We start from the raw sequence: 27,687 nt of genomic DNA, 5'->3' as shown, positions 1-27,687 counted from the left end.
AGGTTATTATAATTTTATGGAGATATTTTTTACAATTCTAAATTACTATATTGTTTTCAAATTAAATTTTTTTTTTTTTGATATTTGTGCTATTTTAAGGCAACATTTTCTTTTAAATAACATGTATTTATTTTATGATTTTGGAATGGGGTTAGATATAATGATCTTCCTCATCTTATTGTATTGTGATTGATAAATATTAAACTTGTGGAGACTGAATTCTTTGAAAATTCCCATTAATTTGAATATTGCTTATGCTAGACGATCGCTGCCAGACAGAGACAGCTGTCCGCTCGGGAGGCGTCAGGTGGTTATCACTGCCCGGCGCTATATGGATATATTAGCCGATCCATCGATCAGCTGTTCCCAACGAGACCTGACGCCGGAACACAATCGGAGCAGCGCCGAGGTGCTGACCACAACCAGTCGCTCTAATATGCAATTTGAATAAATGATTTATAATGAAAACACTTTAGCCGCGCGTCGCCTGCGTATACGTAATGTGGAGTGGAGCACTGCTCGGTAATTGATATATGGCGCTAATTGCGCTCGACGCCCATTTGTGGTCCAGTCCGGCTTTATCAGCGTCGTCTGAGGAATCCTGGGTAGCCATACCCATACCCACAGACCATAGCCAGTAGCCACGGTAACTACCAAAGCCATGGCCATGTCGCGACGGTGTCAGCTGCGAGCCAGCGCCGCTTATTAACTAATTAAAGCTGCATATTTCTTGAGATCTGAAAATTGATTTGCATTGCCAATTGCCCCTGGAATCGCTAAGCCGCAATCACGGTCGGTGAGGGAAATTCTGGACAAGATGTTTGAAAAACATTTTCACAACATGTCAAATTTGCATTCTCAGTTTCTGGACTATTAAATAATAAACAACATCTAGCTCAACTTAAATACTATTAATAGCTCAATGGGAATTTCTATAATGGTTTTCTTTAAAAGGTAATTACTCATTTAACATAAGTATTTGAATTTGACTTAAAATATGTTCTTGTAAATAATATTAAGAATATTTTTGACACTGCAGGGTTTTAATTAGAGAAGAGCAATGAGTTTAAATTAAAACAAATAACCGAAAATCGAAACCTCACCTGGATTATGACCGAGTTAAGACCCCGTCCGCAATTAGCCCCAACTGCTCGTGATTCGGAGGAAAAGCCGACTCATTGTCGCCCACCCACCCGGCAATCGATGGGTAATTATATTTATTAGGGCCCGGCCACCGCGTCATCGGCGGTCTCTCACGTATGCAAACATTTTCATGACGAAAGTCCAGTCGGACAAAGTTCAGTGACCGGGCCAAAAATCAAAGCTGTGCTGCCTGCGAGGAGCCAAAATTAAAACCGAAACGGATTTTCATTCACCGTATGTAAAAATAAATGCGAAACTTTTACAATTCGTATTTTTGTTATTATTAATTGAAGGCAGCAGCGGCGCCCGTCGCACTCTTCACTTCTTCAAAGTTGGGTCTCCGGCTCACAGTGCTTCATGATAAATTATTTCGATATGACTGAACTGGATTTCTATAGTATAAATATTTTAAAAAGAGCCATATAAAATTTAGGGATATAAGAGCCATACAAGTTTTACAAATATTATCTTGTTGTTAATGCTTAAAAAAGTCATATTTAATTTTGTTATACATGTATTCTATTTTTAAATATAGACAAGAACTTTAACAAAGGCACACGTTTCTATAATTCTTAAACTATCAAAAATGAATTACTATTCAGACACTTATATTAAAGTAAGTAATTTTAAAATTTTGTCTATATTTTTAAAGGTAGCCAAAAGTTTTTTTTAAACAGAAAAAGGTAACATTTAATTAAACCTTTTACAATTGCATTTTTGTTATTATTTTTAAAAATGAAATAAAGTTTTTTTATTTCTATGGGTATAGAAAAATTCCAACGCCTGTATGTAATAAAAAAAAAAACTCTTAACCTTTTCTTAAACTTTAAAATTTTGTTGAAGTTATTTAATAGCCTTGGCTTTAATAAAAATACCATCTCCTGTATGTGATGGAAAATGAAATCCAATTAAATGGAATTTGGAACACTGTGCAATCGCGCCCCTCGTAAACTTTGAAACCGGCCCGGCTTCGTTGTTTTTGTTGCTGGCTAAAAGCGCAAACGCCGGCAGCGAAGGTTCGATTTCACTTTCGCACGCTGTCCCCTCCCCCTTCCGCCCACCTCCCCCTCCACCCCCTCCTCCCAAGGAGCGGGCGCATCTGGGGTGTCATGTTTTGAGCTCTTTACGAGCGGTCGCCGCTCTCACCTGCTTTCTTTCAAACGGAGCTGGTGCTTTCGCTCTCGGATCTGAGATCTCCCATCCGTGGGAGAAATTAATGTAAACGATTTACCGCCATTTTCCAGCAGTTTCGACCAGTCGATTCTTTCGGATTGTCCAGGGTATCCGCAATTATTTCGGCGCCTTTTGGAAATCCAATTGAAAATTGGCAGGACGCTAGTACATACGTGCACTGAAAAAACTGGGGCTGTAACAATAATTAATAACAAAGTAAATTTTAGATTTTTTGTGATTTGTATATAAAAGTTATAAATGTAGAAGTGAATTTTTCCCATTTCCTGTTAAATTTGAGACTTATCCATTAAACTATTTTTAGATTTGTATTTATTTAAAAAATGTTCAGAATACAAAACGGTCAAGATACTTTTTCTTCTCAAGGATTTTTTGGCTTGAAAATAGAAAAACTACAGTTATTTGCGAACTTAGCTAAACATTTTTTAAAGTTTGATAGTAGGACTTATAGTTTCATGAAAAAGACTTAAATGTGGAGTAAAATTGTTTACCTAAGGTGCTTAACAAAATAATTATACGCCTATGTTTTTTTTATTTTCTTCAACTTTATGCCACATTTCTCCCAGTGTACGTTAGTGTAATAAATGTACCAAACCAACATGCATATAGCCATACGTGTTTGCACATACTTAGGTATATCTGTGGAAGCAGTCCGGGAAAATGTAAAGCGAGTACAAAAGCAAACATCATGCAAAATCTTCCTGCATTACACAAACGCGGAAGATTTTCCCCGTACTCGCACATTTCATGGATTTTCCAGAGCTCAACCTGCATTTTCATGGCATTTCCATTGATGTTTTTCAGCTCGTTTTAGTGCCTGTGTGTGTGTTAGCATGCGAAACTAGCAGTTAAATTAGCAGTTTTTGCCGCTGCCTAAGCTACAATTTTACACTGCGACTCTTTTGGGCCTTTTCTTGGCTTTGGTTTCGGCTTCGCTTTTCGGTTTCTTTGCCTTTTATTTTTTATTTTCCCCTTTGCAATTTATAATTGAGTTGCAATTTGGCAGGCAACTATTTGTGGAATGCAAGGGGGCGCGGGGGATGGGTTTTTCGCGGAACTTGCATGCGTATTAGTCATCAACTGACTGAGGGAAAAAAACATGAGAAATAATCGCATTGGCAGAAATATTTGGCAACAAAATGGAGAATTAACCCTAGAGCCTTACTGAATTCGTAAAGGGATTCGAGATAAATGTAACCAACAAAAATACTGTTAAACTTAAATAAAATGGATTATATATTTTGTTTTTTAAACAATAATATTAATGGCATTTTTAAGGACAGAAAAATGTAATAACAAAGTATAGACGAATAAGATTTTTTGAACTTCTTACAGAAGATGACACACTTTTCTTAATCGAACCCATAATGCAATAGTCGGACTAATATCTAAAACACCCCCTCCGGCATTCAAGGGTTAAACAGAAGTATGTATTAATATACCATTTATAGCCTAAACAGAAGATACAACCCCCGATATTACACTCAATCGTTAAAAAAAAACGTGGCACGATCAAAAGGAGGCACAAATCAAAACGTAGAATCAGAATCCAGAGCAAAAAGCTCAAAACTCAAAATCTGAAATCTGTGAAAATGTTGCCGCACGCGATCGAGACATTCGCATTCGCATTTCATTTTATTTCATTTCGATTCATTGATACCGGGCCAAGAAAAAACAAGAACAAAAACAGAACGGCCCAGTTCCAAATTAAATAATACGAGCTCTTGGCTGCCTTGCTCCTTATTATTATTATATTGTATTCCACTCTTTTTTTGCGTGCTGCGTTTTTTGTGTTTGTGCCATTTTCTTAGGAATTCCTGGTAGCCTCATCCGCATCCCGTGTCGCACGATCAATCAGAACTTCAGACTCCCAATCCCCTGATTTCGATCTGAATTCGGATCGCTATAGGGCTGCGTTTCGATCACTTTCCTTTTTCAAGACAGCTGAATCCTTTTTTAAGGGGCGGCACGTGCCTAGAACTCCCGATTTCTTCACTTCCTCAGGTTCCAATTTATTTTAGACCCTTTCAACCCTTCGGTTTCTTGAATTGGAACGTCCACAAGTCATTTGGCGCACTTAAACGCCACACGGATATACATTCATTGAAACTGATTGAACTATTAGATCATTTTTAGAAGACCTTCTGTATTAAAATCTTAACAATCATAACAAATTGCAGGATAAATCCAATTATATCCCTTGGATCTATGTTGATCTTGGATTCTGAAGATCTGCGCTTCACTTTTCCTTTTCAAGGAATCAGCTGCCCCTTTTTAGGGGGCGACACGTGCTTTCTTCACTTTCGTCGGCTACTCGGGTTACCCGAACTCACCTTTCACCCCTTCTGCCGCTTCACCTTTGGCCCTTGGAGTGCCACGCCCCAAGTCATTAGGGCGCACACTTACGACAGGCGGATATTGATTTCCTTGGGCCATTGACGGCACTATTCAGCGCTTTCCAGCCGATGATGACATCTGTGTGTGCCCATTGTGTTTCACTTTTCATCAAACTTATATTAATAAGTTGCGCGAGGGGCCATAATTAAAGCGAATTCGATATTTCCGGCCGGAGGAACATTTGGTTCACTGAACCCAATAAAAATCCTTGAACTCTCGTCGCCAGACGAAATAAAAATATTTGTATACATATGTATTGCCAATAATCTATTTCAAACAAAGACCATCAAAGACCAAATATGAAAGAAAAAACTAAGTTAGAGCAGCGTCTGCTGCCCTTTTGGCGGCACCCTCACAAAATTATTGACCAGAGTTCCATCCATCAAGAGCAAAAAAAAAGCAAAAGCCCACACAGAAAGAAATCAAAGCGAAGTTTGGACTCATTCCGGAGTTATAACTTATTTGGTATCATGTCACCTAGACTCTTAATATAATTATTTGAACAAACTCGTCTAAGATAAATCTTTTATTGGAGTTTAATGTTTATAACAATATTTTGTTATATAAAATTACAATTTAGATCTTAAAAAAAATACCTGTGATACCTATACCCCTTTTACTTTCATATGGTGAGTGATATAATATGTTTTTTTTAGATTTCTAGGGGGCTTACGATAAAAAACCGTTTTTTCTCCGTGCTGAAAAAGAACAAGCAGTCCGACTTTGAGCTGGACTTGTCCGTCTCATCGAATGCGGGATGCTACCCAAATATTTCTGCTAGAAGGAGAGGACTTCTGTGCTGTGCGGCTTGTCGGCGGGGTTTTTGCTTCTGGTGGTCGGTCGACCCTCCGCTCGCACACATATTTCATTCTAATCAACATGCTGCAAAACATATAATTCGAATTTTTGATATTTCGCCCGACCATTTTGCCGAGAAAATTGCATTTAAACGCCTATTATGCGCTTTTTATTTGCAACCCATACTTTTCTGCCCGAATGCTCCGGCTGAGTCAGTCATGCACAAATACCAAATCATTGTATAAGCATATAGCATATAGTTACTTTGGCCCATGTGAACGGGGTTCCATTCGGAGACTGGACTGGTAAACTCTGTCAGCTAGTTTGCTTCCTGCTTTTTGGGAGCTAAGTTAATTAACCGATATCGTAGAATCGTAAAATCGTTAGCAAATAAAATAAATTGCACTCAATTACACCGGTGACATCCAAGGCGCAATCGCGACGCTGGTGATTGACCTCTTTCAATGCGACACTCTTGGCTCGGTGCGGCTGGAAAACAACAACACGGCTCTTCGGTCAGATAATGAACTTCATATACACTGGCATATATAGTATACCCGTTCAGCCCCGATTCTCCATTCTGCGACTCCGATTCCGATTCCGACTCCGACGACAATCGGCAATGCGCCATGCACTTAATCAAAAAGTACGACAAAATCAAGAGTAAACAAAAGTGCAGCGCAGAACTCGACTTGAGAACCGGCAGCGATTCGAACTTCACCCGGGTGCAATGAACACATGATCCGGCAAGAAAACAAAAATTTAAATCTCATTTACTCATTTTATGTGTCACAATGCACTGGAAAAATAGTGACCTCCCGTTGTAGAATCGGTTTTGTGGCGTGAAAATAAAATATTCATAGACATGTTATTTCCAACTAGTTTTAAAAGGTATGATGAACTTCCTGAAGAATTTTAATATATATTAAGCATTCTGAAAAAAGAAAATTGTTTTAATTTAACAAAAAAATTTTACAATATAAATCCAAGTTATGATCCGGGAAAATAGTGACCTCTAGTTGTAAAATCAGTTTTGTGGCGCGAAAAGAAAAGACTCAGAAGCAATTTATTATCCAACTAGTTTAAAAAGGTATGATGAACTGACTGAAGATTTTATGTTTATATAATCTTAAATACTTACATTTTATTGGATTTAACTTTAGATTTTAAAGTGATATCCTATAACTTATAAGCCGAAGTTATGATCTAAAACAATTTATAAAGCAACCAAAGCTTCGACTGTCACACTTTTAAAACCGATATTCCCCTGGTTTTCCCATTCTGTATCATTCTTATTTGTCCTTTCGGCCTGAACACATCCAAATTTGTTGTGTAGTCTCAAATTATTTCTTTTTGTTCGGTTCAATGTGAGTAAAAAGTGTTAAAATTTCAAACCAAAAAAATTTTTAAATTTTAAATATGGTGATTGTTTTTCTTTAGAACTTTTACGGATTAATCATGTGCTGCGGACCCTGTGGACCTTGCTGTGGACCCTGCTGTGGGCCGTGCGGACCGTGCTGTGGACCCTGCGGCGGAGGATGTGGACCCTGCTATGGACCCAATGTCTGCGGGCCATGCTATGCCTGTGGACCCTGTGGCGGCTGCTACTGTGGATATCCCTGCTGTTAGGCCAGATCGTTGGGGATCCCCTGGAAGGGTTGAATACTACCCATCCTGATCCATCCTGAAAACGCTCGAAATTACACCTACCATCCATCTAATATTCGTGAACCACATGGAAGTAATTTGGGACTAAATAAAAACGAAGTAATTGCTTCCAATTCGATTGCCTTTTATTTAGATTCTGTGGTTTAAAAAAACAAATTTTCCATTCCTTAGTAAATTTAAATTACTTTTAAATGCTAGATTCAGTAGCATAAAGTATAGCAAAAGAAATATAAAAATTGACAACTTGCCAAAAATCAAAGTCCACTTGCCGTGAAGCAATTTTTGGATTCGGAAGTAAATTAAAACAATAAACACTTTAGAATATGTTGCCATTGTATTAATCTGTGCTTGTCTAACGAGACTAAATTGCGATTCTTACAAAGTTAATTTATGTTATTTTTAAATGCCATATTCAGGAGCATATACAAATATAGGAAAATAAATATAAAAATGCAAGTTGCCTTTGGAAGATTATTTTATATTTACATATACATATATATATACTTACCCTGGACTATTTTCGGATTCGGAAGTAATTTAAGTAGTCACTTCAGAATCTGTCTTCTACGTATTATTCTGTTGTATAAAATAATCAACCCTCAATTCTTACAAAGTTAATTAATATTATTTGTAAATGCTATCTTCAGGATCATAAATAAATACATCAAAATTAATACACAAACGGCAGTTTGCCTTAGAAAGATTGTTATGTATTTCAATACCGACTTATACTGAAACTATTTTCGGATTGCTCTGAATGAGATATTATTAATGATGCCCCAGCAGGGATGATCAGTTGTCAGTTCTGGTGCAATTTGCATACCCAAATCAGTCGAGTTGAGCTGAATTTAGAACCCAAATACAGATGTCTAAAGCGACCCGAATAAGAATCGATCGCAGTCTTCTAATGCGATGTGGTTGACCTTGACGTTTCGCCGAGAGTTTATTGTCCTTTCAATAGAACACGCTAAATAAAGCTCATTTTAGTAGTACGTACATATTTATCTCGCACACAGGCGTGCATATTTTTATACAATATTTTTTTTCGATTTTTTTTGTATATTTACTGCACTAATTCTGCGACGAACTAGTTTCGCGACGGCGGATTCCGATTCCTGAATTCCGAGCAATATTAAACAGCGGCGAGGCGAAAAGAGTCAACAAAGTGCATATAAAAATGTATTTAAATTTACCCGGCTGCCGGCTCCAGTTGTCGATCCGATCCGATACGATCCCATCCCCCATGCCCCCTTTTTGGCCATATTTTCCCCCACAAAACACAACTCCAGCCAATCCGAACCCATCATCAGCTGACTGGATCTACGCGCGCGCCTTTTTAATTGCATCGTTTTTATTTGTGCGGCTTTATGCAAATTAAACAAGTTCCCTGCCAAAATATTACTGGTCGCGTTGATTTGCCGCTGCTGTATTTGCTTTTAATTATTTATTTGCATTTATGTGTGTTGTTTGGGCTTTTGTAGTCAGTTGGTGTAAGTAGTTTGACTGGGGTAACGAAAAAAGATACAACTAAGTATAAGCCCAAACTTAAACCAAACATGTTTCATGTTTTTTGGGCGTTTGCCGCTCGGGGGTATTTGGCTATGTGTGCTCGCTGGCGTTTTTATTGATTAGCTAGATTGCTGATAATTAGTTTGACTTTGAACTTGATTCAGAGCTTGTTTGAAGCCGAGCAAATGTGTCAATAGTCGGCCGTTTTGGGGTTCATTTCATGTATTGGTATCACGTGTCGGGCCTAGAACGCCAGTTTGGGAACTCTACTCAGTCAATCAAATAAGATTTAGGTTCGTTAGCTTCTGTCAAGTCACTGCGGGGTGAAACATTCGCATTAAATTACCTTTAAAGCCATTTGTGTCATCCCTTGTAGTTTTCCTAAAAAGATAAAGGCTTATTGGAATTTACAAAGTAAATTCAATTAAAAGTAAGTATATTAAATTGTTACGTTTTTCACTTTCAAGTGCAGCTTCAATTGGAAATATACAAGGGTGGTCAAAAGTATTTTCACAAAAAAAAAGTTAAATATATTCATAATTTGAACTTACATCTTGTTTACTTTGGCATCAATGGAAAGGTAATTTAAATGCCGTTTGAATGTTACAATACATTTCTTAACACATTCAGAACTTATTGAAAAGGACGAATTTGTGTGAAAATGTCCTTTTTGAACTTTTTTCTTCGACTTGAAAACTTAAATTTTTTGATGCAAAAAGTTTCTTCAAACAAAAATAATAGTAACTGCAAAAAGAATTTTTCAAAAATCGTTTTGCTTATATTTTTTATGATTTTTTGAAAATGCTTAAAAACATGCATTTTAGCCATAATTTTCTCTTTTTCATACAAATTTTTTCCGACAGTGTCACCTATAAAAAATCATAAAAAATATAAGCAAAATGATTTTTGAAAAATTCTTTTTGCAGTTACTATTATTTTTGTTTGAAGAAACTTTTTGCATCAAAAAATTTAAGTTTCCAAGTCGAGGAAAAAAGTTCAAAAAGGACATTTTCACACAAATTCGTCCTTTTCAATAAGTACTGAATGTGTTAAGAAATGTATTGTATCATTCAAACGGCATTTAAATTACCTTTCCATTGATGCCAAAGTTAACAAGATGTAAGTTAAAATTATGAATATATTTAACTTTTTTTTTGTGAAAATACTTTTGACCACCCTTGTATATTTATTGGAAAGATTAGGTTGATTACTTTTAGTGAATTAAGTATATATAATTTGTAGCTTAAAATTATTACACAGTGTTTAATGCTAAGAACCTATTTTTGTACCAAGTTTCTACATTACGTTTTTCACTTTCAAGTACATTTATAAGTTGAAAAATATATTTATCGGAAAGATTATGATGATTCTTCTAACAAATTTTTAAATTCTTATGCAATTTTAAATGTAAAGAACCTTTTTCTGTGACATGTTCTTGTATTACGTTTTTCACTTTCAAGTTCAGTTTTAATGTAAAATGTATATTTTTCGGATAGGTTATGATGTTTCTTTTAAGTGAATTATGTAAATATAGAAGGTAGCTTAAAATTATTATGCTATGTTTAATGCTAAGAACCTTTTTCTGTGCCAAGTTCTTATATTAACAAACTATGGTCACCATTTGAATTCATCTCATGCAATCACCCCAATCTCCTGCTCTCGTTATCCAATCACCAGCCCCTTTTTTCAGTGGGTAACTGGCACTGAGCTTCCCCATTCATGCCCTAATTGCAGCCCAGTCCGGCCTAGTGGATCGGCCCAGAGCATTTCATGATCATGACTAAGGTCAGATTCATAAAAACCGCATAAGCTAGACCCAATTTAGTTGACAAACACACACGAAAAAACGCTGCGCGAAGAAATTAAAAGCGAAATGGAATTGTTTGTGCAAAAGCCGCCGATTCGAAGGTGAGGGGGCGCCAAGTGCCGAGGGTGCCGCATTTGCATAGACATTTGCACGTCGAGGTTTGCGGTTTTGGGTGTCCAGAGGCGTATCGGGTGGATGATGGAGGCCCCCTACACGGCGAGAAAAAGGAACATGTTTTCTAATTTATCCTTATAACACCTTAAGTTCGAAAAATATAAGTTTAAATGTGAAGATTCGTAGAGAACAACTTTAAAACTTATTAAAAAATTTATTAACATCGTATTTTTTTGGCGTCATATAGTATATAGTAGCATAATAGTAGTATATAGTAGCATATATGTATATAGTTTTTATACTTTAACTAGAATTCAGTTAGTTTTTTCAACATTTTTCCATTTTTCATGAAGAGTTCGTTGGTTTTAAAAAATCACAGAGATCCTTTGATATTTGGTTAAGATCCATGTATTTACTTTGGAAAACTATAATCTAAAATTTTATTTACCTTGGAAAACTACAGTCCAAAATTGCATTTAAGAACTCCCTTGTTATTTAGTTAGGATTCATATTTTTTATTGGAAAAAACTATAACTTAACTTCGCATTTAACCCCAGATAATAGATTTTTTCTCCCTGCATTAGATGGCGATTGAGGCGCTTCCATTTTCAAGGGTTCGCCTTGTCTGGCAGCTCGGATTAGCCGCTTCCACATTGAACTTGAGCTATGAGCTCCACCCATGGGCTATCTCCCGGGGCGGAGGTGCGCAATCCAAGACAATCCAATCAGGTTCTGGGCGATTGTTGTTGCCGGATCTGGTGCAGTTGCGCATAAATCATGCGCGTCCGATGATATCACGTGTTATAATTAGACCGATGCATTTTCACTTTCCACGGGGCAGTCGCAGTCGCAGTCACAGTCGCAGTCCCAAACCGAACCGAACCAATCTCAAATGTCCGCATCCGCATCTAAGGCAGCTCAGGGTGACAGCTGAAAATCGTGATATTTGATGTTTGTATCTGTATCTGAATCGGTATCGGTATCTGTTTCTGCGATTTGATTCGATTTGACCGGGAACGGAACCCCATTGAGCCATCAATGGAGCTAGAGCGTAATGCCCGTAAAGTGTCGTTCATTATGACCTCCCGTTGTTGTTGGTTCTTGGCTCTCAGATCTTAACTACAATGTAATCGCTGGCGGTGGCGGCTCTTTAAAATATGCAGCGGGTTGATACTGGGCATGGGCAATCCATGGAATCCACTTGGCACTCCAGAGCGGCCAGATCGGCCAGAACAGCAGGTTGACCATGAGAACATGTTATTAAATTACTGTAATAATGTATTAAGTATGTAAGAATGCTACAAATGTTAATATGTAATAATAATTGTAATGGCCGGGCGGCTATATACGCCAATATGTCAGAGAGACCGATCTACTCGACTTTGGCCAATAGTCGACAGTCGCAGTCGCAGTCGGCAGTCTATTATTTCTACGCACTCTGTATCCAGCGCCCATTTGACATTTCCATTTCCAATTCCATGAAAGCGCTAATAATGCACTTATGTACACGTATTGCCCGGGGGTCGATTTCGATATACCGCTGATATATATACAATTTATGGTGCCTTCATTTGCGTCAGTTGGAACGCGACTGGGTTGGGTTTTCGATTTTGATTTCGAACCGCCCATAAGCCGCTTGTGGAGTGTATAAATACGTATTTGGAGGGGCGAGACCAGAACTTTTGGAAAGTGTGCCGAATCTTTACGTAAATGATTCAATTGTCTTATCATTTGTGTTAAGTTATTTAAAGGTCTGTGTTATATTTTCCATTTTTATTATTTACTTTTATTTGTATTTACTATTTAATATCATATTATATAGACGATATTTATTTTAAAGCAAGACTTCTATAAGCCCCTATTTTTATATCATTATTCAGCTTACTGTCTAAAACTATTGTAGCTTCAATATTATCTTCAAAAGCCCCTCTTTTATATAAGCTTTCCAAATTCTTGAGAGGAATTAGTTTGAAGTTCTAAGAACCATGACGTTTCTCCCCAATTTACCTATTTACGTACCCCAGTCTCAAAATAAAGTTCTTTTAAATAGACACTGTTATTATCTACGAACGTTAATGCTGTTGCGTACATAAATCCCTTAATTATATGACAACGCTCGGATGGCTTTCGTCAAGACAACTTAATATAAAAATATGTTAATTAATTTTTTCCCCTTTAGTATTCCTTTATTTTTTCTCCCAACGTTCCCGACTGCGCATTTGATTTCTTCTTGTTCTGGCTGATGATTCGGGTGTTATGCAATCCATTCGATAATTTCAACATCTCTACAATAATTAAAATCCGTATTAAAAAAAGTTAAGGATATGCATATCCAGTTTTAATCGCACGATTTTCTGGATTTGGGAATTTCATGGGCTTTTATTTATGTGATTTGGTTTTCGCTTTTTGTTTGTCGGCTGCTGCCAACAAGTTAGACTTGTAAATAAATCTAATTATTGAGCTGGCGTTCGGTTCAATTAATAAATATCACCTATTTATAAACTGCCTGGAATGATGTTGAACAATTGTGTGTGTCTTGGAGTGCATAAAGTATTTTAATTTATGGCATCAAATGTCACAAGTGTATTTCGCATTATGATATCTGCATTAGCATGTTCTTTTTCGCTTTGTATATTTGTGTATTTGCACAATTGTAAGTGGTAAACAATCTGCGTCTGGGCCTGGTCACCAGCCGATCATTAAACATTTATAAACAAATTATGTCAATTTGTATGTAAACACGAAATCGAAGCAAATCATCGAATGCAGACGTGCTGGGAGTCGCCTTTCGGCTAGCCAGCTCGCACATTGCAAATATTGGATTGCAGTTCACAGCTGGCACTTGGCAGTCGATTCGACTTACAGATGGCAGACGGAAAAAAAGTATATGGTCAAAGTACTACTATTATTATTGTAAGCCAAATAAAAATAATAAAAGGTACTTTTAAAATATTATAAAGAAGTTTGAGGAAAGTATAGTATTAAAAGGATACTAACGATACAATAAGTTGTAGTGGAACATTACATGTTTAATTATTTAGAGATTAAGTTTTCAAGAAGTACTATATATGAAAATGGAAGAACGGGCTCTTAAGCAGGTTACATATAATCAGGTTATATAAATCCATCTAAAGAACATATAAAACTAACCAGGCTTTTTAGCTACATATTTCAGAGACATTTTAACTGGATATGCCAAGAACTTACAATCTCGAATCGGATTATTTTTAGCCTTAACTATTTATTTGTATAATTTTGAAGATGAACCTCCACAAAAAGATTCTTTCTTTACTATATTATACGATATCGTCTTTGATCGCACAACTACATTTATCAGACACATTTTTACTGGGTATTCGAAGATCGGTATTATTTTTAATCTTAACTATTTATTTATACAACTTTGATGATGATGGCTTACAATATATTATACTATAGTATACCAGATACTATAGTGTATATATACTAATATATATATATATATATATAGTACTTATACATGGGAAATGGAAATGGGCTTACCGAATTCGAATAAAATTGGTATGATTTCAAGTTAATTTCCTTGTAATATCCCCAATCGACTGGAACTGCACTTTTAACCCATTTTTTTTCGCTGTGCAACTGTCCGCTCTCAGCTTAAACTTTCGCGTCGTGTCGCGTCACCGTCAACATTTAGTTTGGCTTTGCATTTTGTTACTTGAGCTAAATTACAGCGCATGAAATACGGAAGTTGTTATTGCTGTTGTTGTTGCTATTACGGCATTGATTGCAACCTGCACTTAGCGACAGAGCGAGACAGATGCAGCGGGGGAGGGGAGAGCGAGCGGGACGGGGCGAGGGGGTTTCGGCCGCGGCCAAAGGGCGTGTGTTTTGGCCCAAAGTTGTATGCTGCTAATTTTGATTTATTGCGAATCGGCTTTTATGGCGTTTTTATCTCCGTAATGCTTCCTGTTCTCCATCAGATCTGGGCTATGATCTGGTGTGTGCGTGTGTAACTATGACTAGGCGTATTTTCCCAGCCGATTCGATTCGATTCAATTCGATCCGATACGATCCCATACGATATGATACGATCATTGAGCTGACTGATCTCAAGCTCGAGCATAGCGCGTGTTATTTGATATTGAACTTGGCTTTGAGTCGAGTGTGGCACGAGTTCTGTCGCGTAAACTGGCTCATGTGCCCGGTGTTCCTCGTCTTATTCTAATTTATTAATTATTTATTTATGTTGTCAGCAATCGGCGTTACTCGCCGTAGGTGGCAATTGGACTGCTGGGGTGTATTTCGGTTCGGGGGCTGGAGGGATCCACAGACTGTGGCGCATTTTGTGCATTAAACGCCTTAGAGCCATTTGTATGGTTATTGATCTGGTTTATGCAAAAGCCAAACTTTTAATGCGACACATGCCATAAATGGGGTGAATGCCATTCTATATTTTCGTGCAGTTCGCGATCGTGAACTTTTGTAATGCAAAATAAGTGACTTCTGTAGAGGAAGTAATAAATCATACATTTTATAAATATTATATATATTATGTAAGCAAATTTTGACAAAATAAAACAATAAGTATGGATTGCACAATAAGATTCTAATATTTCTATTAAAAATCTTTACAAAAATATTAATTTGAGCTAAATGCTAATCCCTAACCATTTCTGAACTTTCTTAAATACTACTTTAAATAATTATGGATTTACCAATAAGTTTAAAATGTTTCTTATAAAGATCGTTACATAAATATTAATATGAACTGTGTGGTAGTCCCTATACATTTTTAAATTAATCAATTAATTTATCCAAATAAAAATATAATACCCTTTTATATTAAGTGATTAGCATAAACCGGTAAACATATGCATGTAATAATTTAAACAAATTACTTTAACCTGCTAATTGGTGATAAATATTTATTTGTATTTTATTATAATTGGCTCGCCTTTGATCGCTAACTAGATCACACAGCTCCAAAATATTCCCATGTAATCGGCTTCAACTCCCCCCGTTAACGTCATATTCCGGTTTTGGGTGTATTTCTGTCCAAAAAGCACCCAGAGAGATATAACAATAAACAAAGTAAAATACTTGTTTCGCTTAAAATACGATAAAGTAATTAATTGGTGCTAATCTGTGCAACAAAGAAATATAATAACAATAAGACTAATGTGCCAGCGATCGTCTGGCATGGTCCCAAGACTATTGGGATACTGACATTGTTCGTTTGTTCCAAAAAATAAAACACAATCGACACAGAAATGTATTTCGAAGCGAGTTAATTAAGTGCATTCTGTTTGCCAGCAAGCAGACGAGTTTTGCTCTGTTTAATGTGTGATAGGAATACTTTCAATCGTAATGCTCGCCGTTGTATTGTTCGAGATTTAATTTAAATTTCAATTTATACAGAGGACTTGCTTTTAATGTGCTTCGCTTCTCACCTGCTGAGCCCAAGGTCGCACCCCTTTTTTACGGGGAATTAAATGTCGCGACTAAAGTGCGGATTGCAAATAATGGGTTAATATGGGCTGGGTTTTTTTCGGGCATTCCTGGATGGACAATGACTGGGCTGAAAGTGTGTGGAACAAGAAAAGGGCCAACTCCCTGGCCACTTATGATTAATCACAATTGTGTGTTGCTATCAATTTTAATTTCTTTATAAAAGTTTACATTACCATCGAATGCCGGCAAACAAAGGCCGAAATCCAAGACCCAAAAGAAGCACATGACACCTCAAACAAAAAAATGAAAAAAAGAAAAAATGGTCAGGAAGAAGCAGACGAAAACCTTTCGAAGAAGAAGCTATGTGCTATGATACCATAATCCACGAATAAAACTAAAGAAACACAGATACACACCTTTACAGGCACACACACCGAAAAAGCTCACAAATAGTTCAATGAACTTATTTTTGTTGTATGTTGCTATGCTGGCTCTCTCTCTACCCGTCTCTTTCCCTCTCTCAGTGCGCTTGTGTGTGTGTATTTATTTATGTTTTATTTTTATTTGTTGCGTCTATTTGAATTTATTTTTTATGTGGCCACAGGAAAGGGAAATATTTTTGGTCAAAGCCAACCGAAAAATGCATTGAAAGCTCACTCGAAAAATACACTTGTATCTTTAAGCTTGGAAGTATCTTACAGATTAGTATCTCAAGACCTATTTTTAAAGATCGAAAACACATTTACATTTACAACGAAACTTCTTTCGTCTTCTTTGATCTGCATTTTATTTCCTCCACTGCCTCATAAAATATTGTCACGTAGCCCATCGTATCTCGTTCTTCTGGATTGTATCTTAAATTTTGAATGAATTCTGATAGCCCCGTGCAGGTTGTAGCTCTACCAAAAGAAAAAAACCAAAAATACATTTTCACATGCCTCTAATCAAGTGTGAATAATCCCATTTTGGGGCCAGTCAGTAAGCAAAAAGTATTTAAGCTTAATTGTTATGCTGATAGAGGAGGCGCTAGATGGATTGGTTTCAGCTTCGGGCCCAAAAAAATTAAAGGGAAAAACAAAAGCATACAAGAGTCTCACCTGACAGGTGTACAAACACACAGGTAGCCAGCTTTTGGTAAAAGTGTGTGTGTTTTGGCCAGCTCACGTTTCGTTTGCCGTCTGGGGAGCTCCAAACTCGAGAGCTCTTTCTGTCTGTTTTGGCCAAATACTTCGATAGTTTTACATATAAAACAATTATGAATAATCCAACACCTTCGGCACGTCGAATTTTTATTGCTCTTAAGGCTTGTAACAGTGTTAATTAGGGAAAATGTATTAAAAACATATTAATAATATTTTAGCTAAACATTCTTTCATAGAAGTTATAATATAGTTTTCATCAAATGTTTCATTTAATCCATTATTTACCAGGTTGCTTTTAGGTTTTCCTATATCCATTATAAGCTTTAAGTTCTGTTTCGGATTTATAAACTCATATATAGTTTTTAATAGTGCTTACACGATAATGAGCCATTATTAAATATTTAATTAATGTCCGTAGCTATTGCGAAAAATATTTGCATTACCAATTTGTAAAGATTAAATAAATTAGCATAAAATTCAGAAATATAAATTAATTGGTTGCTTAAAAATAAATCCCTGTGCACTCAAATTCTCCACGTGTTCTCCATTGTTGAGCTTTGCAGTATCTGAAACTATTAAAGATATATTTTTTGTTTGACCAGCTGAAATTCGGTATACCCCATTCAAGGGCTTCGCGTTGCCAAAAACAATGTGTAATAGGTTTTTAATTGAATTGTCGCAAAAACGGCGTACTTGGCTGCTTTCGAAGCTATTTCTGTTTGATTTTACGGGCCGTAGGCGCGTGCGTTCGGGTTTGGGTGCTATTAATTAATTGTCATGTGCTTATTACACAATCTAGCTGCTAGTGGGCGGTTCGCAGAGTAGCGTGAGTAGAGATGCTGAGACTGACTCGAGTTACGCAACTTATTTGCCAAGTCGCCGGGTTTGCACAGGTGCTGCTGCCTCCCCCTGCTGACGTCACTGATAGTGGCTGCAAACTAAGCAACTAAGTACACAAAACAATATTATAGATATGTATTTTCGCGAAACGGCTGGGGCTGCGCAATCGGTTAACTTGGACTTGGCCAACAAGCCTAAAGTCAGTGCCAAGCAATGAAAATTGCAACGTGTTTTGGCATTAGACGTGAAAGTGGCCAAGTGAGTGGGTGAGTTCGCCAGGGGGAGTGGGACATGGAATGGGCTTGGGATTGGAAATGGGAATGGGCTTTGAAAAGGAGAGGGTAAAACGGCCCACACCAAACGTCAGTTTGCCTGGCTTTTATGGCACGTAATTTGCAATTGGCAAAACCAAGTCCAAGACATTCAACGCGACTGCCTCTTTTGCCGCTGACAAACTTTTCACTTTTCATTCTGCGCTTTTCCACCTCTTACCATTTTTTTAATTTTTTTATATTTTCCTTTTTTTTACCATCCAACGTACGTGCCTCTTGGTGCATATTTTGGCCTGTTGGCCTATTAAGTCCTGGGTTCTTGTTGGCCCTGGGCCAAAGTCTGCCTTGAGTACTGGGAAAAGCCGAAACCCCCATTCGCACCAATGCCTCATGTTGCTTTTAAAGACATGCGACCCATTTCGCCTGCATATTGCGCATACGCCCTGTGGTGAATCAAATACAATCCACTCCATGACTAATGCCAGATTAAGCCGAACTGTAAGATTTGACACGTGAATCGTCTTAAAACTATGCGAAAACAAGTTCAAAAATATTTTAAATATTTTACTTCTCTCTTTTTATGTGTTGGCTTTGCCAAAAAATAAAAGCAAGGAAAGAAAAAGATATTTGCAAATTAGGAGAAACTCTCATATTGTTTTTAAGGTACCCAGAGAGATGAAACTGAAACTGAATATATAACAAAAGGCACTTGTCTGGGTGAAATTTTCACTAGATATTCAAATGAAACGACAACAACAAATGTGGCTGCTGGCTGAACAAACAAACAACAACCAACACACAAAAAACGGAAACCGTTAAGGCCAAAAAAGACAACAACATCAAACGTTAGTTTTGGAGTCGCTTTCAAATGGTGCACTGGAAAAAATGGTACACAACTAATTTGGAATAAAACTTCAGGGGATATAGAAAACATTTCTAAGAATACATCAATTTAAGTTTCTAAAACAATAAACACTTATTAAAAGAACACTTTTTAAGAAACTCTAAGATAAAATCTCTAAGAACCAATCTTTTTCAATTCCTAACACGATAAACACTTACTAAAAATAATATTTTTTTGATAATTACTTCAAAAGTTAGCATAATAAACAAATAGTTACAATTGTTATCATCGGTATATTAGCTAAGTATTATAATATTCAATTTGCCAGAAAAGGACATTCAAACAAACAAAAAATTTGTATGGGTAAAATTGACCAGTACGGATATTTAAGTAACTGTAAAATAAGATACGCATCCATTCAAAATGGAGATGTTTTTTTATTGTTGCTTTTTTCTACTTTAATAGTAAAACTACCATAAAATGGCAATTTGTGAGTATTTTCTTTTTGTGAGAGTAACTATGTCTATGATAAAATTAACAATTCGAGGATGTAGGATCTATTATTTTGGTTAATTTTATATATTTTTATTATTTTATAATACCAATTTAAGACCCCTGTTAACAAATATCAAGTGCAAACAGGCCACAGATTTATTTTCAGTGTACCAATCGTTGTCGTAGATGTTGCTGCTGTTGATGAGGCGTGCTCCGTTGTTTACCCCACTTGAAAGCGACTGAAGATCAATGGATTGTATGACCAAGACCAAGACCAAAGTTGTGGTGTTGGTCTACCACTTTCGTTGTTACTGTTGTTGATATTTTGTGTGTTTTTTTCCGAGACGCCGCTAGAGCTTTGAGCGATTTTTCATTGGAATAGAAAGTGAATTGAATTTGTTTTCGCTGGCGGACTGCGCGTTTCTTTGCTCTTGACGTTGTCGTCTTCATTGGGGTGCCGTTGTTTACACTGAAAACAACTCACGATCGAACGGAAAGCAGATGCTCTGCCCGCTGCGACGGAGACAATCTTCTGGAAATTGGACCAAGTCATTGACCTCTTCGCCTCGAGTTGCCCCAAAAGCAGTGAGAGTGCTGTTTGTTGTTTATCTTTCGGTTTCAGTTGTTGTTCAGCCCAGGAAAAAAAGCCATTGAAAGAGCAGCTTTTATGGAGCTGTTCGGGGATTTTATTCGAATGCAATTGTTGGTGGTGATCTGGGGGACTGCGAAGTTTCCAGATTGTGACAGGAAAATCTGGAAAAATCTATTGGGGAAAATGGATCGCCACAATTTCCTGCCTGAGTTGCGAATATGAATTTTTTGCAATTTCTAAATTTTTTCTCTGAATGTTAGAAATATTTCTTTCCTTATAAGGACCTATTGCCCGGTTCCAACAGAATTTTATTTATAGATTTTTCCAAAACATTATCACAATTTTTACATTGTTTCTAAGCCACATTTTATAATATTTTTTAGGAGTTATATAAAATTTTTAACATTTTCTCCGAAAAGTGTATATTTTTAAGTTTTATTCGGATTTATATTACAAGATCAAGGGGAGTAGCATATAAAGTTACTGAATTTTCGTATGATTTTAAATAGTGCTTTTACGGTTTACCTATAGAAACGAGACTCAAATACTTTTTAAGCTTTAAACCCTTTTTTTACATAAGATCTTAATTTTATTAAAATATATGTTATTTAACTTAAGTTACTTGGGTGAGTCTCCGAGAAATTGGTTATTTTCCAAAGTGTGTATCTACTTTAGTACTCCTATTAAAATAAACAAAATTCGAATTCTGCGATAGTAAAAAATCCTAATGAAGACCTAGATGGTTGACCAAACCAAATCGAGTCATCCAGAGAGCTGTCTTTGTCCCAGATTGATTTGACATCCACTGTCGCTTTCTATTTGTGGTGTCTTCTAGCGTTTTCCAACGCGGAACCGCCGAGCCACGGGCTGCAGTCTGCCGACTCTGACTCGATTTCTTTTACCAAAATACCAAAATGTGTAAATTGAACGCGGAGCAGCGGCATCGAGCCAATGGGTTCATTCACCTTTCGCCTAATTATCAAAATACATAAGCGGGGTGTACCAGAAAGCGATATACTCGACCAAACCGATACGATGACAAAGATGGCAACAACGGCGACTCGACTTCAACTTCAATGAAATCAATTTTACGATAATAATATTTTCAGAAAAATTAAAAAAAAGCCCAGAGAGAGGGGCCTGTGATTCCGATTCGGAGTCCGAAGCCCTGCCGATTCATATATAAACATTGATTCAGACCCGGCCAGCAGCTCATGTACCGTTGGAAATTTCTTGCCTTTTCTTTTTTTTTCATTTCTCACAGCGTTGTGTATAAATTTTGTTTTGTGTGTGTATTTTGTTGCTTTTTTTCGTTGTTATTGTCTTGCACAAATGTAGGTCAAGTTATACGTCCGTGTGTGTGTGAGTATCTGTGTGTGGGTCTCGTGGGACGGAGCTGCGTACTGGGGTGGATCCGGGGGCGGTACTGAAGGGGGCTGTCATCCCGTCGCACTCCGAGTGACTGACTAAAAGTCGGGCGAAGAGTCACAGGCACTGACAGTATTTTCTAGTAGCTCCATGCCCGGCCAACTTTCACTTAGAAAGTTCTGCTTGCGGTTATGCCGAATCGGTTTTTGGCCTTTTGCTTTTGTGTGGATACTCTTTTGGATCACTTATTCCCAGAATTCACACTTCAAACGGAGGAAAGTATGAACAAAAGAGAGATCAAACACCAGCTTTGCTCTACCATCTTCTTGGGGAAATTTTATCATATGCATTATATCATTTACATGATTTCGGGGGACGGAAAGTTCTGAGTAATCTCCCCCTACTAGAGTTGCAGTTTTTCTGGAATGTTCCTAAAAAATACATTGAATAACTTATAAGCTAAAAACAAAAGCCTTACTTAAAATATTTCATTACTGGGAACTGAAGTTGCCATTTTCTTAGTCATAGATCTGAACTGGTTCCCAGTTACAATAAGTTCGAATAGCTTTCATCAGTCAGTCTGTTACTATTACTTAGTCACATATAATTTTAAACATAAATGAACTTTGAGAATATACCCCCTTATAACACTTTAAAATCTAGATACATGGTTTAATAAATTAATTGTAATGACAGTATTAGCTAACTTTGTGGATCCGTTCCTTAGATCCTATTTCTTAACTTTCCTATTATATTTTGAAGTATCTTTTTAAAGAACCTCTATTCTTTTAAAGGGTATTTGGGGATTCGCCCAACTTTCTGAGCTGTCTCAGCTTGTCTGTTTTTTCGGCGTTATGAGTTGGCTTTAAGTCTGTGGCTGAAAGCGATATTCATTCATATCACCGACGACAAGTTATCTGGGTCAAAGCGTGTATGGGTTCCTGGGAAGATCTGGTATCTCTCGGATCATATCGAATGGGATCCCACGGGCTGATATGATCGCTCAATTGGGTTTTCAATGCGAATCGCTGATCGCTGAATGTCTGGGAAAGCTTTCCGTTAGGCGACGTCATCAGCGCCGGCGGCGCAGCAACCTTGGCGATCGGCGATCAGCTGTTCGCTCCGAGTGGATTTCCCTGAACTTCATACTGAAAAGCTAATGTGCGCGCGTGTCTATTAATAGACTCTCTTTTCTCGCAGTTTTCCGCTCTCTCTCTCGGCGCGTGTGAAGCTCTCTGGGGACTTCCTGCTGGAAAAACCTGCTGGCAGAGAGCGTGAAAAGCTCCGGCTCTCTTAAGTGGAAATCTCGCTCTCTCGCCGAGAATCCCCAGTTCTCGACTGTTGTTGCTGTTGCTTCTGGTGTGCTATTATTGACCTAATCACTTGTGGAGCACAAACGAACATTGAACTTTTACTTCCGCATCAGCATTGCCCGCTCGAGATTTTCTCTTTTGATTGTCTGGATATTATTTTTGCATTGGGAAATGCGTTTATTTTGTTCCCCCCTCGGGGTGGGGTTTTCCATTTTATTGATCATTTCCAGGCCGCTTGTCCGTCGGCGACCGCCCAGTGACATTAATTAATGCCCACAGATTCATCAAATATGCGCTGGCCGTTTGGAATATCATATTTTATGCTCCCCCGGCAGCAATTTGTCCGCGGCAGAGCCCCCAGTGTTTTGTGCCAGTGTGTGTGTGGGTATCTGTGTATCTGGAAAATCTTGTAATTTAATGCGACAATTTTGTGCTGGGCGCTGGTCCATCGATGAGATACATAAGACCCAGTGAAAAGCCCCAGTAAGGAGTGAAAAATGCCATCGAAATTTTCAGTTTTAAATATGATTTTCTTTTAATATTATATCTTTATGGGTGTGAGAGGTGTGTGTATGGGGTGTCTGGATGTTGGTCGCAGGTGTAAACATATAAATAGCTTAATACGCTTAAGATCTAAACAAAATTTCTCGCTCCGAATGATTTTCCTGGCTCTCAGCGAGCGCAAAAAACATTACAAATCGTTGGCAATAAATAAAATTAATAATTTAAACAAACGAAGATTTGCTCGGGAAATATGACACTAAACGTAATACTCTTTGCGTAATCTTTTCCAATTTGAAGAAACAATTACCAGTGTATATGAATATATATATAACATATATGGTGTATGTGTGATACAATATAGGATATAGGATATGTATGTGTGCGCTTCGGTGTTTTGTGAACAGCAATGAACAATATTTAATTTAAATAGTATGGTAATAATAAATAATTAATGTAATAGGTATTGGTAGGCTACGAAAAAACTACATAAATACAAAAGTTCGCATCGCAGGGGTCTGCCGGGGAATCCCCAGCTTTCTCCTGCGCCGGCAGCTGGAAGTCTCCTCGCGGCCTCGAACGCGCAACCAGCGCGCTCCCCCAATCATGCCCAGAATTTTTGGATAAGGCACGGGCGTTATGGGGCTCTCCAGTCGGGGAATTGGATCGATCAGTACTGCCCGGTGGGATCCAGACAGTCCTGTCGCCTCTTTTGGCGGCTGTCTTGCGAGTCGCGGGGTCGCCGATAGGTTCCAGTGGGGTCCAGCATGTTGTATAGATCTGTTTTTGGGGGTTTTTCTTGAAGATATGATAGTATCTCTTGCAATATTTAGCCCTGTTTGCTTGGCTAAAGGGGTTTCCTTTGATGGATCCTTAGTAGGTGCCAGTGGGGTCCAAGTCGAGCGACATTTTGATACTTTTCTTGATAACTTTTGGATGGGAACTCAAGATATACGTATGCTCCTTCTTCTTCAGTACTGACCAGTGGGATCCAGATAGGCGGCCATGGCGAAGATCTTTGATTTATTGCGAGTCTTTAAAGTTGCTTAACAATATCTCTGGATAGCTGCTTTAGTACTGGCCAGTGGGGTCCAAGTAGGCTGCCATTTCGTATGCCGTGTATTGACCAAAAATACTTGAATGACAAAACCGAGCTGGCTTTTTGTTGTTCCTGCTGCTGCTGTCGATTCTCCTTTGTTTAATTTGAATCAACGCGATATTGAACTTTATACTGGTTCTCGTCGCTGTTGTTGTAAGTTCTTTTATTATCACCACCAGTTGTTGGGTTTCTTGGCTGATTATACAGTCACGTTTGGGTGTGTTTTTTCTGTGTTCAAAAGTCACTGACACTTAAGTAATTTTATTGTTTATTAATATGCTGATGAATTGTTTTTATTTTTTGGAAAACGACACGGAAAATCTTGGTGGGTTTTCGTGAAAATCTGCGGACTTTGCGAGTTTAGTTCTCTGGCTGTCTGATATTTCAGATGTTTTGAGCTGGTGAGCTGGTGATCTGCACTCGTCGAATGTTGTCGATCTTTTGATTTGATTTTCGTCAAGTCGTAAGCTTAAATGCTCGGCCGGCTCGACGGCGCTGCCGGCGTCGCAGTCGAGAGCTCTGAGAGCGGGAGCGAGTGCAAAAGAGAGCGATAGACGGCAGGTGCGCCGCTCTTAATGGGCACATCTCTCTTAGCCGAGTGGGAGAGAGCGAGTGGAGAGATGGTCGTGTTTTCATTCATTTCCAGGTAGAGCGCGCTCTCTCGCTCTCGCTCTCGCTCTGCTCACACCCACCTGGATTTCATTCACGAAACAGCTGTTTCTGATCGAGTGCCCTCGTTATGCTCGCACGTCCAGGTGAGTGTGCGTGTGTGAGGTGCCCGTGTGTGAGGCTCCTGGGTGCGTGTGTGTGTGTCGGGGGAACCCAGGTAGGAACTATCCTGGAATTCCATTGGTCCTTCGCTTCCCGATCTGTGATCCTAAGACAGCAGACTCCACCTTCTTTTGAGGCCTAATTGAGGTATATCTCCCGGCCAAATTCGCTTAGTCTCGGCCAAATACACCCAAAAACGAAGAGTTCTAACTAATGAACTCTCTTTCCTAAATTCAGATAAATCTTTAAATATAAAAATATAAAAGTAAATATTATTTGTTTTAAGAACAAGAATAAGAATCACAAATATCCAAATAACATTCGTAGAAGTTCCCATAGGCAAATCTTTTCTAAATCTCTATAAGTCAAACTAGGCTTTTAACTTTTATATAAATGGCATTTCTTAATATTTGTGTTAAACACCTATGAATTTATTCCAAAAATTGAAAAAAAAAAGATTAAGGAATGTGTTGTGATATTTCAGATATATTTTTTAAGAGGAACTTACAGAAGATGGAAAATCAAATTTTATAACCTTACAATCTACCTATTTTAATATTTTTAATTTCAGATGACTATATACTTGAACAACATCGCATATTTGACACAGTGTAGTTCTTTTAAAAGGTATATATAAAGACAAGTTGATAAATAAACCTTTGCCTAATCTTCATTAAATATAATGTGCCATTGAACATTCCCTTTACCCACATTTCCGAAAAACGAGCAAATATAGATGTTAACCGAAGATTACTGCTGTCGCCGCTTGGTCAAACAAAGACGCTAAGGATCCTTGCCAAAATGCTAATATCCTTATGTGGCATAAGTCCCAAATTAATGGTCTTTGAGCCGGCGGCGCGACGGCACTGCCCACTTTACGTGACATTTGTGGTAGCCTAAGCCGGGCTGAAAGCGGCTCAAAAGGCTTAAGCCGCAACTGCCGACTCATAAAAAGGATAAACGCTCGGCATGAGTCAGCAGGCCGACCCACCGACGGGTGCTTCCGCGAAATGCGACACCGGAGGCAGGTCCACTCACAAAGGACCGCCGAGATGCGACAAAAAATGAGATACTGCACCGAGGTGTCGCAGAACGTCTCGATTTTTCCCATATTTTTAACCCAAAAATTGCTCCGTGTCCAAGTCAGCTGGCGGGGCCAACAGAAGGCCGATTACAAGGTGTGTCATCTGCCGCACAATAGGAAATATAAATCCTTTCGTTTTATTACAACGACGTAAAAAACTCGAAAACAAGCGAGGCAGCCGGGAGTGCCAGTGGGACTTCCGGCAGGGTACAAAATATTCGACTGAAGGACGGCTGCTCGGCACGAGCGGGGGATGCAACCCTTTGGCACGGGCCGGAATCGGGACTCCCTTCGAGATTGAGATGGTGAAAGATGATCGCCACAGTCCTTGGCACGGGCTTGTTAAAGGAAGGGGACTTAGGGCCTACAATGAGTTGAATCGAGACCTTGAAAATTGAAAAAATCTCTAATCGTCCCCCACTCGAAACCAATCCAAACTCTTCATATTATCAATATTTTCCGATTTCTAGATGGATAGAGAAAAATATTTTTAAGTGGCAACTATTTGTCATGACTTTAAAGATAATTCATTGTAATGGTCAATTATTGATTATATGATATGTGTTTTGATAATCTAATAACACGTTTCAACTGGTTCTATTTTATTACGTTTTAAGACATGCCTTTAATAGTTAGTATCGAATAATAATAAAAACAATCACAGATAAGTCTTTCTAAGTACTAAAAATTTCAAAAAGAAAATCCATTTAATTTTGTTGTTTTATTTCTGAAGAGATATCTGAGGATAGTGACATACAGCTGTAGTTTTTTTTGTGCAGGAAAAACTCTTGGGGTCCATTAACCTTATGTCGCCTGGGTCATTCGGTCTGGAGTTTTCCGTTAGTCTATTTGACTTACCTGGCGTGGGATCCCCAAAGCGAAATTTACCTTTTTGAGTGCTGCCCCGGATGCGCATCATCCTCGCTGCATTTTGGCGCTTCCGCTTCTGGGTTTTCACTTTCCAAACAGTTTTTGCTTTTTTATTAACGAATTCGTTATGCATCGTTTGGGTTTTCGTTTTCCTTTCCGTTTTGCACCTTTTGTTTTCCCGAACGCGCCACGTGCCACATCCAACATTTGTTGGCACAACTGTCAGTCGGTGAGTTTTCCCCCTCGTTCACTTTCCCTGCCGCCTTTGCTTTGTAATTCGATCAATTTAATATTTTTTAGGCGGCCCAGGACGGCTGCTGATGCGGCTTTGAGACAACATACGTTTACCCAGGCTTATGCAATGTTTGCCGAGGGCCCAGACTTTAAGAAAAACCTCCAAACGGTCTTGGAGATAGGTTAAAATTTGGGTCAATGT

General features: G+C 38.0%; 1 protein-coding gene and 3 long non-coding RNA genes across 4 annotated transcripts; 2 read left to right on the top strand and 2 right to left on the bottom strand.

The window, feature by feature from the left end:
* Window positions 1-2,418: 2,418 nt before the first annotated feature.
* Window positions 2,419-14,280, bottom strand: LOC119560727. Its single transcript, XR_005221037.1, has 3 exons — window positions 14,150-14,280; window positions 9,053-9,087; window positions 2,419-2,509 (listed from the first exon to the last, which is right to left on the bottom strand). It is a non-coding gene; the product is annotated as an uncharacterized LOC119560727 (long non-coding RNA).
* Window positions 6,745-7,310, top strand: LOC119560726. Its single transcript, XR_005221035.1, has 2 exons — window positions 6,745-6,896; window positions 6,970-7,310. It is a non-coding gene; the product is annotated as an uncharacterized LOC119560726 (long non-coding RNA).
* Window positions 12,268-26,998, top strand: LOC119560728. The gene is made up of 3 exons (XR_005221038.1): window positions 12,268-12,378; window positions 25,869-25,924; window positions 26,034-26,998. It is a non-coding gene; the product is annotated as an uncharacterized LOC119560728 (long non-coding RNA).
* On the bottom strand, window positions 23,697-24,987 carry LOC119560725 (peptide tarsal-less AA). Its single transcript, XM_037874342.1, has one exon. It carries the CDS (start codon window positions 24,194-24,196, stop codon window positions 24,098-24,100), a length of 99 nt encoding a protein of 32 aa, XP_037730270.1. The 5' UTR covers window positions 24,197-24,987; the 3' UTR covers window positions 23,697-24,097.
* Window positions 26,999-27,687: the final 689 nt, after the last annotated feature.

This window comes from Drosophila subpulchrella, unplaced genomic scaffold (assembly GCF_014743375.2).
Source record: "Drosophila subpulchrella strain 33 F10 #4 breed RU33 unplaced genomic scaffold, RU_Dsub_v1.1 Primary Assembly Seq354, whole genome shotgun sequence".
Classification (NCBI taxonomy): Eukaryota; Metazoa; Arthropoda; class Insecta; order Diptera; family Drosophilidae; genus Drosophila; species Drosophila subpulchrella.
This window is presented reverse-complemented; position numbering and strand designations above follow the sequence as displayed.

Coding starts and splice junctions, on each gene's coding strand:
- LOC119560725 (XM_037874342.1), bottom strand. CDS start 24,196: ATGCTGGACCCCACTGGAACCTATCGGCGACCCCGCGACTCGCAAGAC.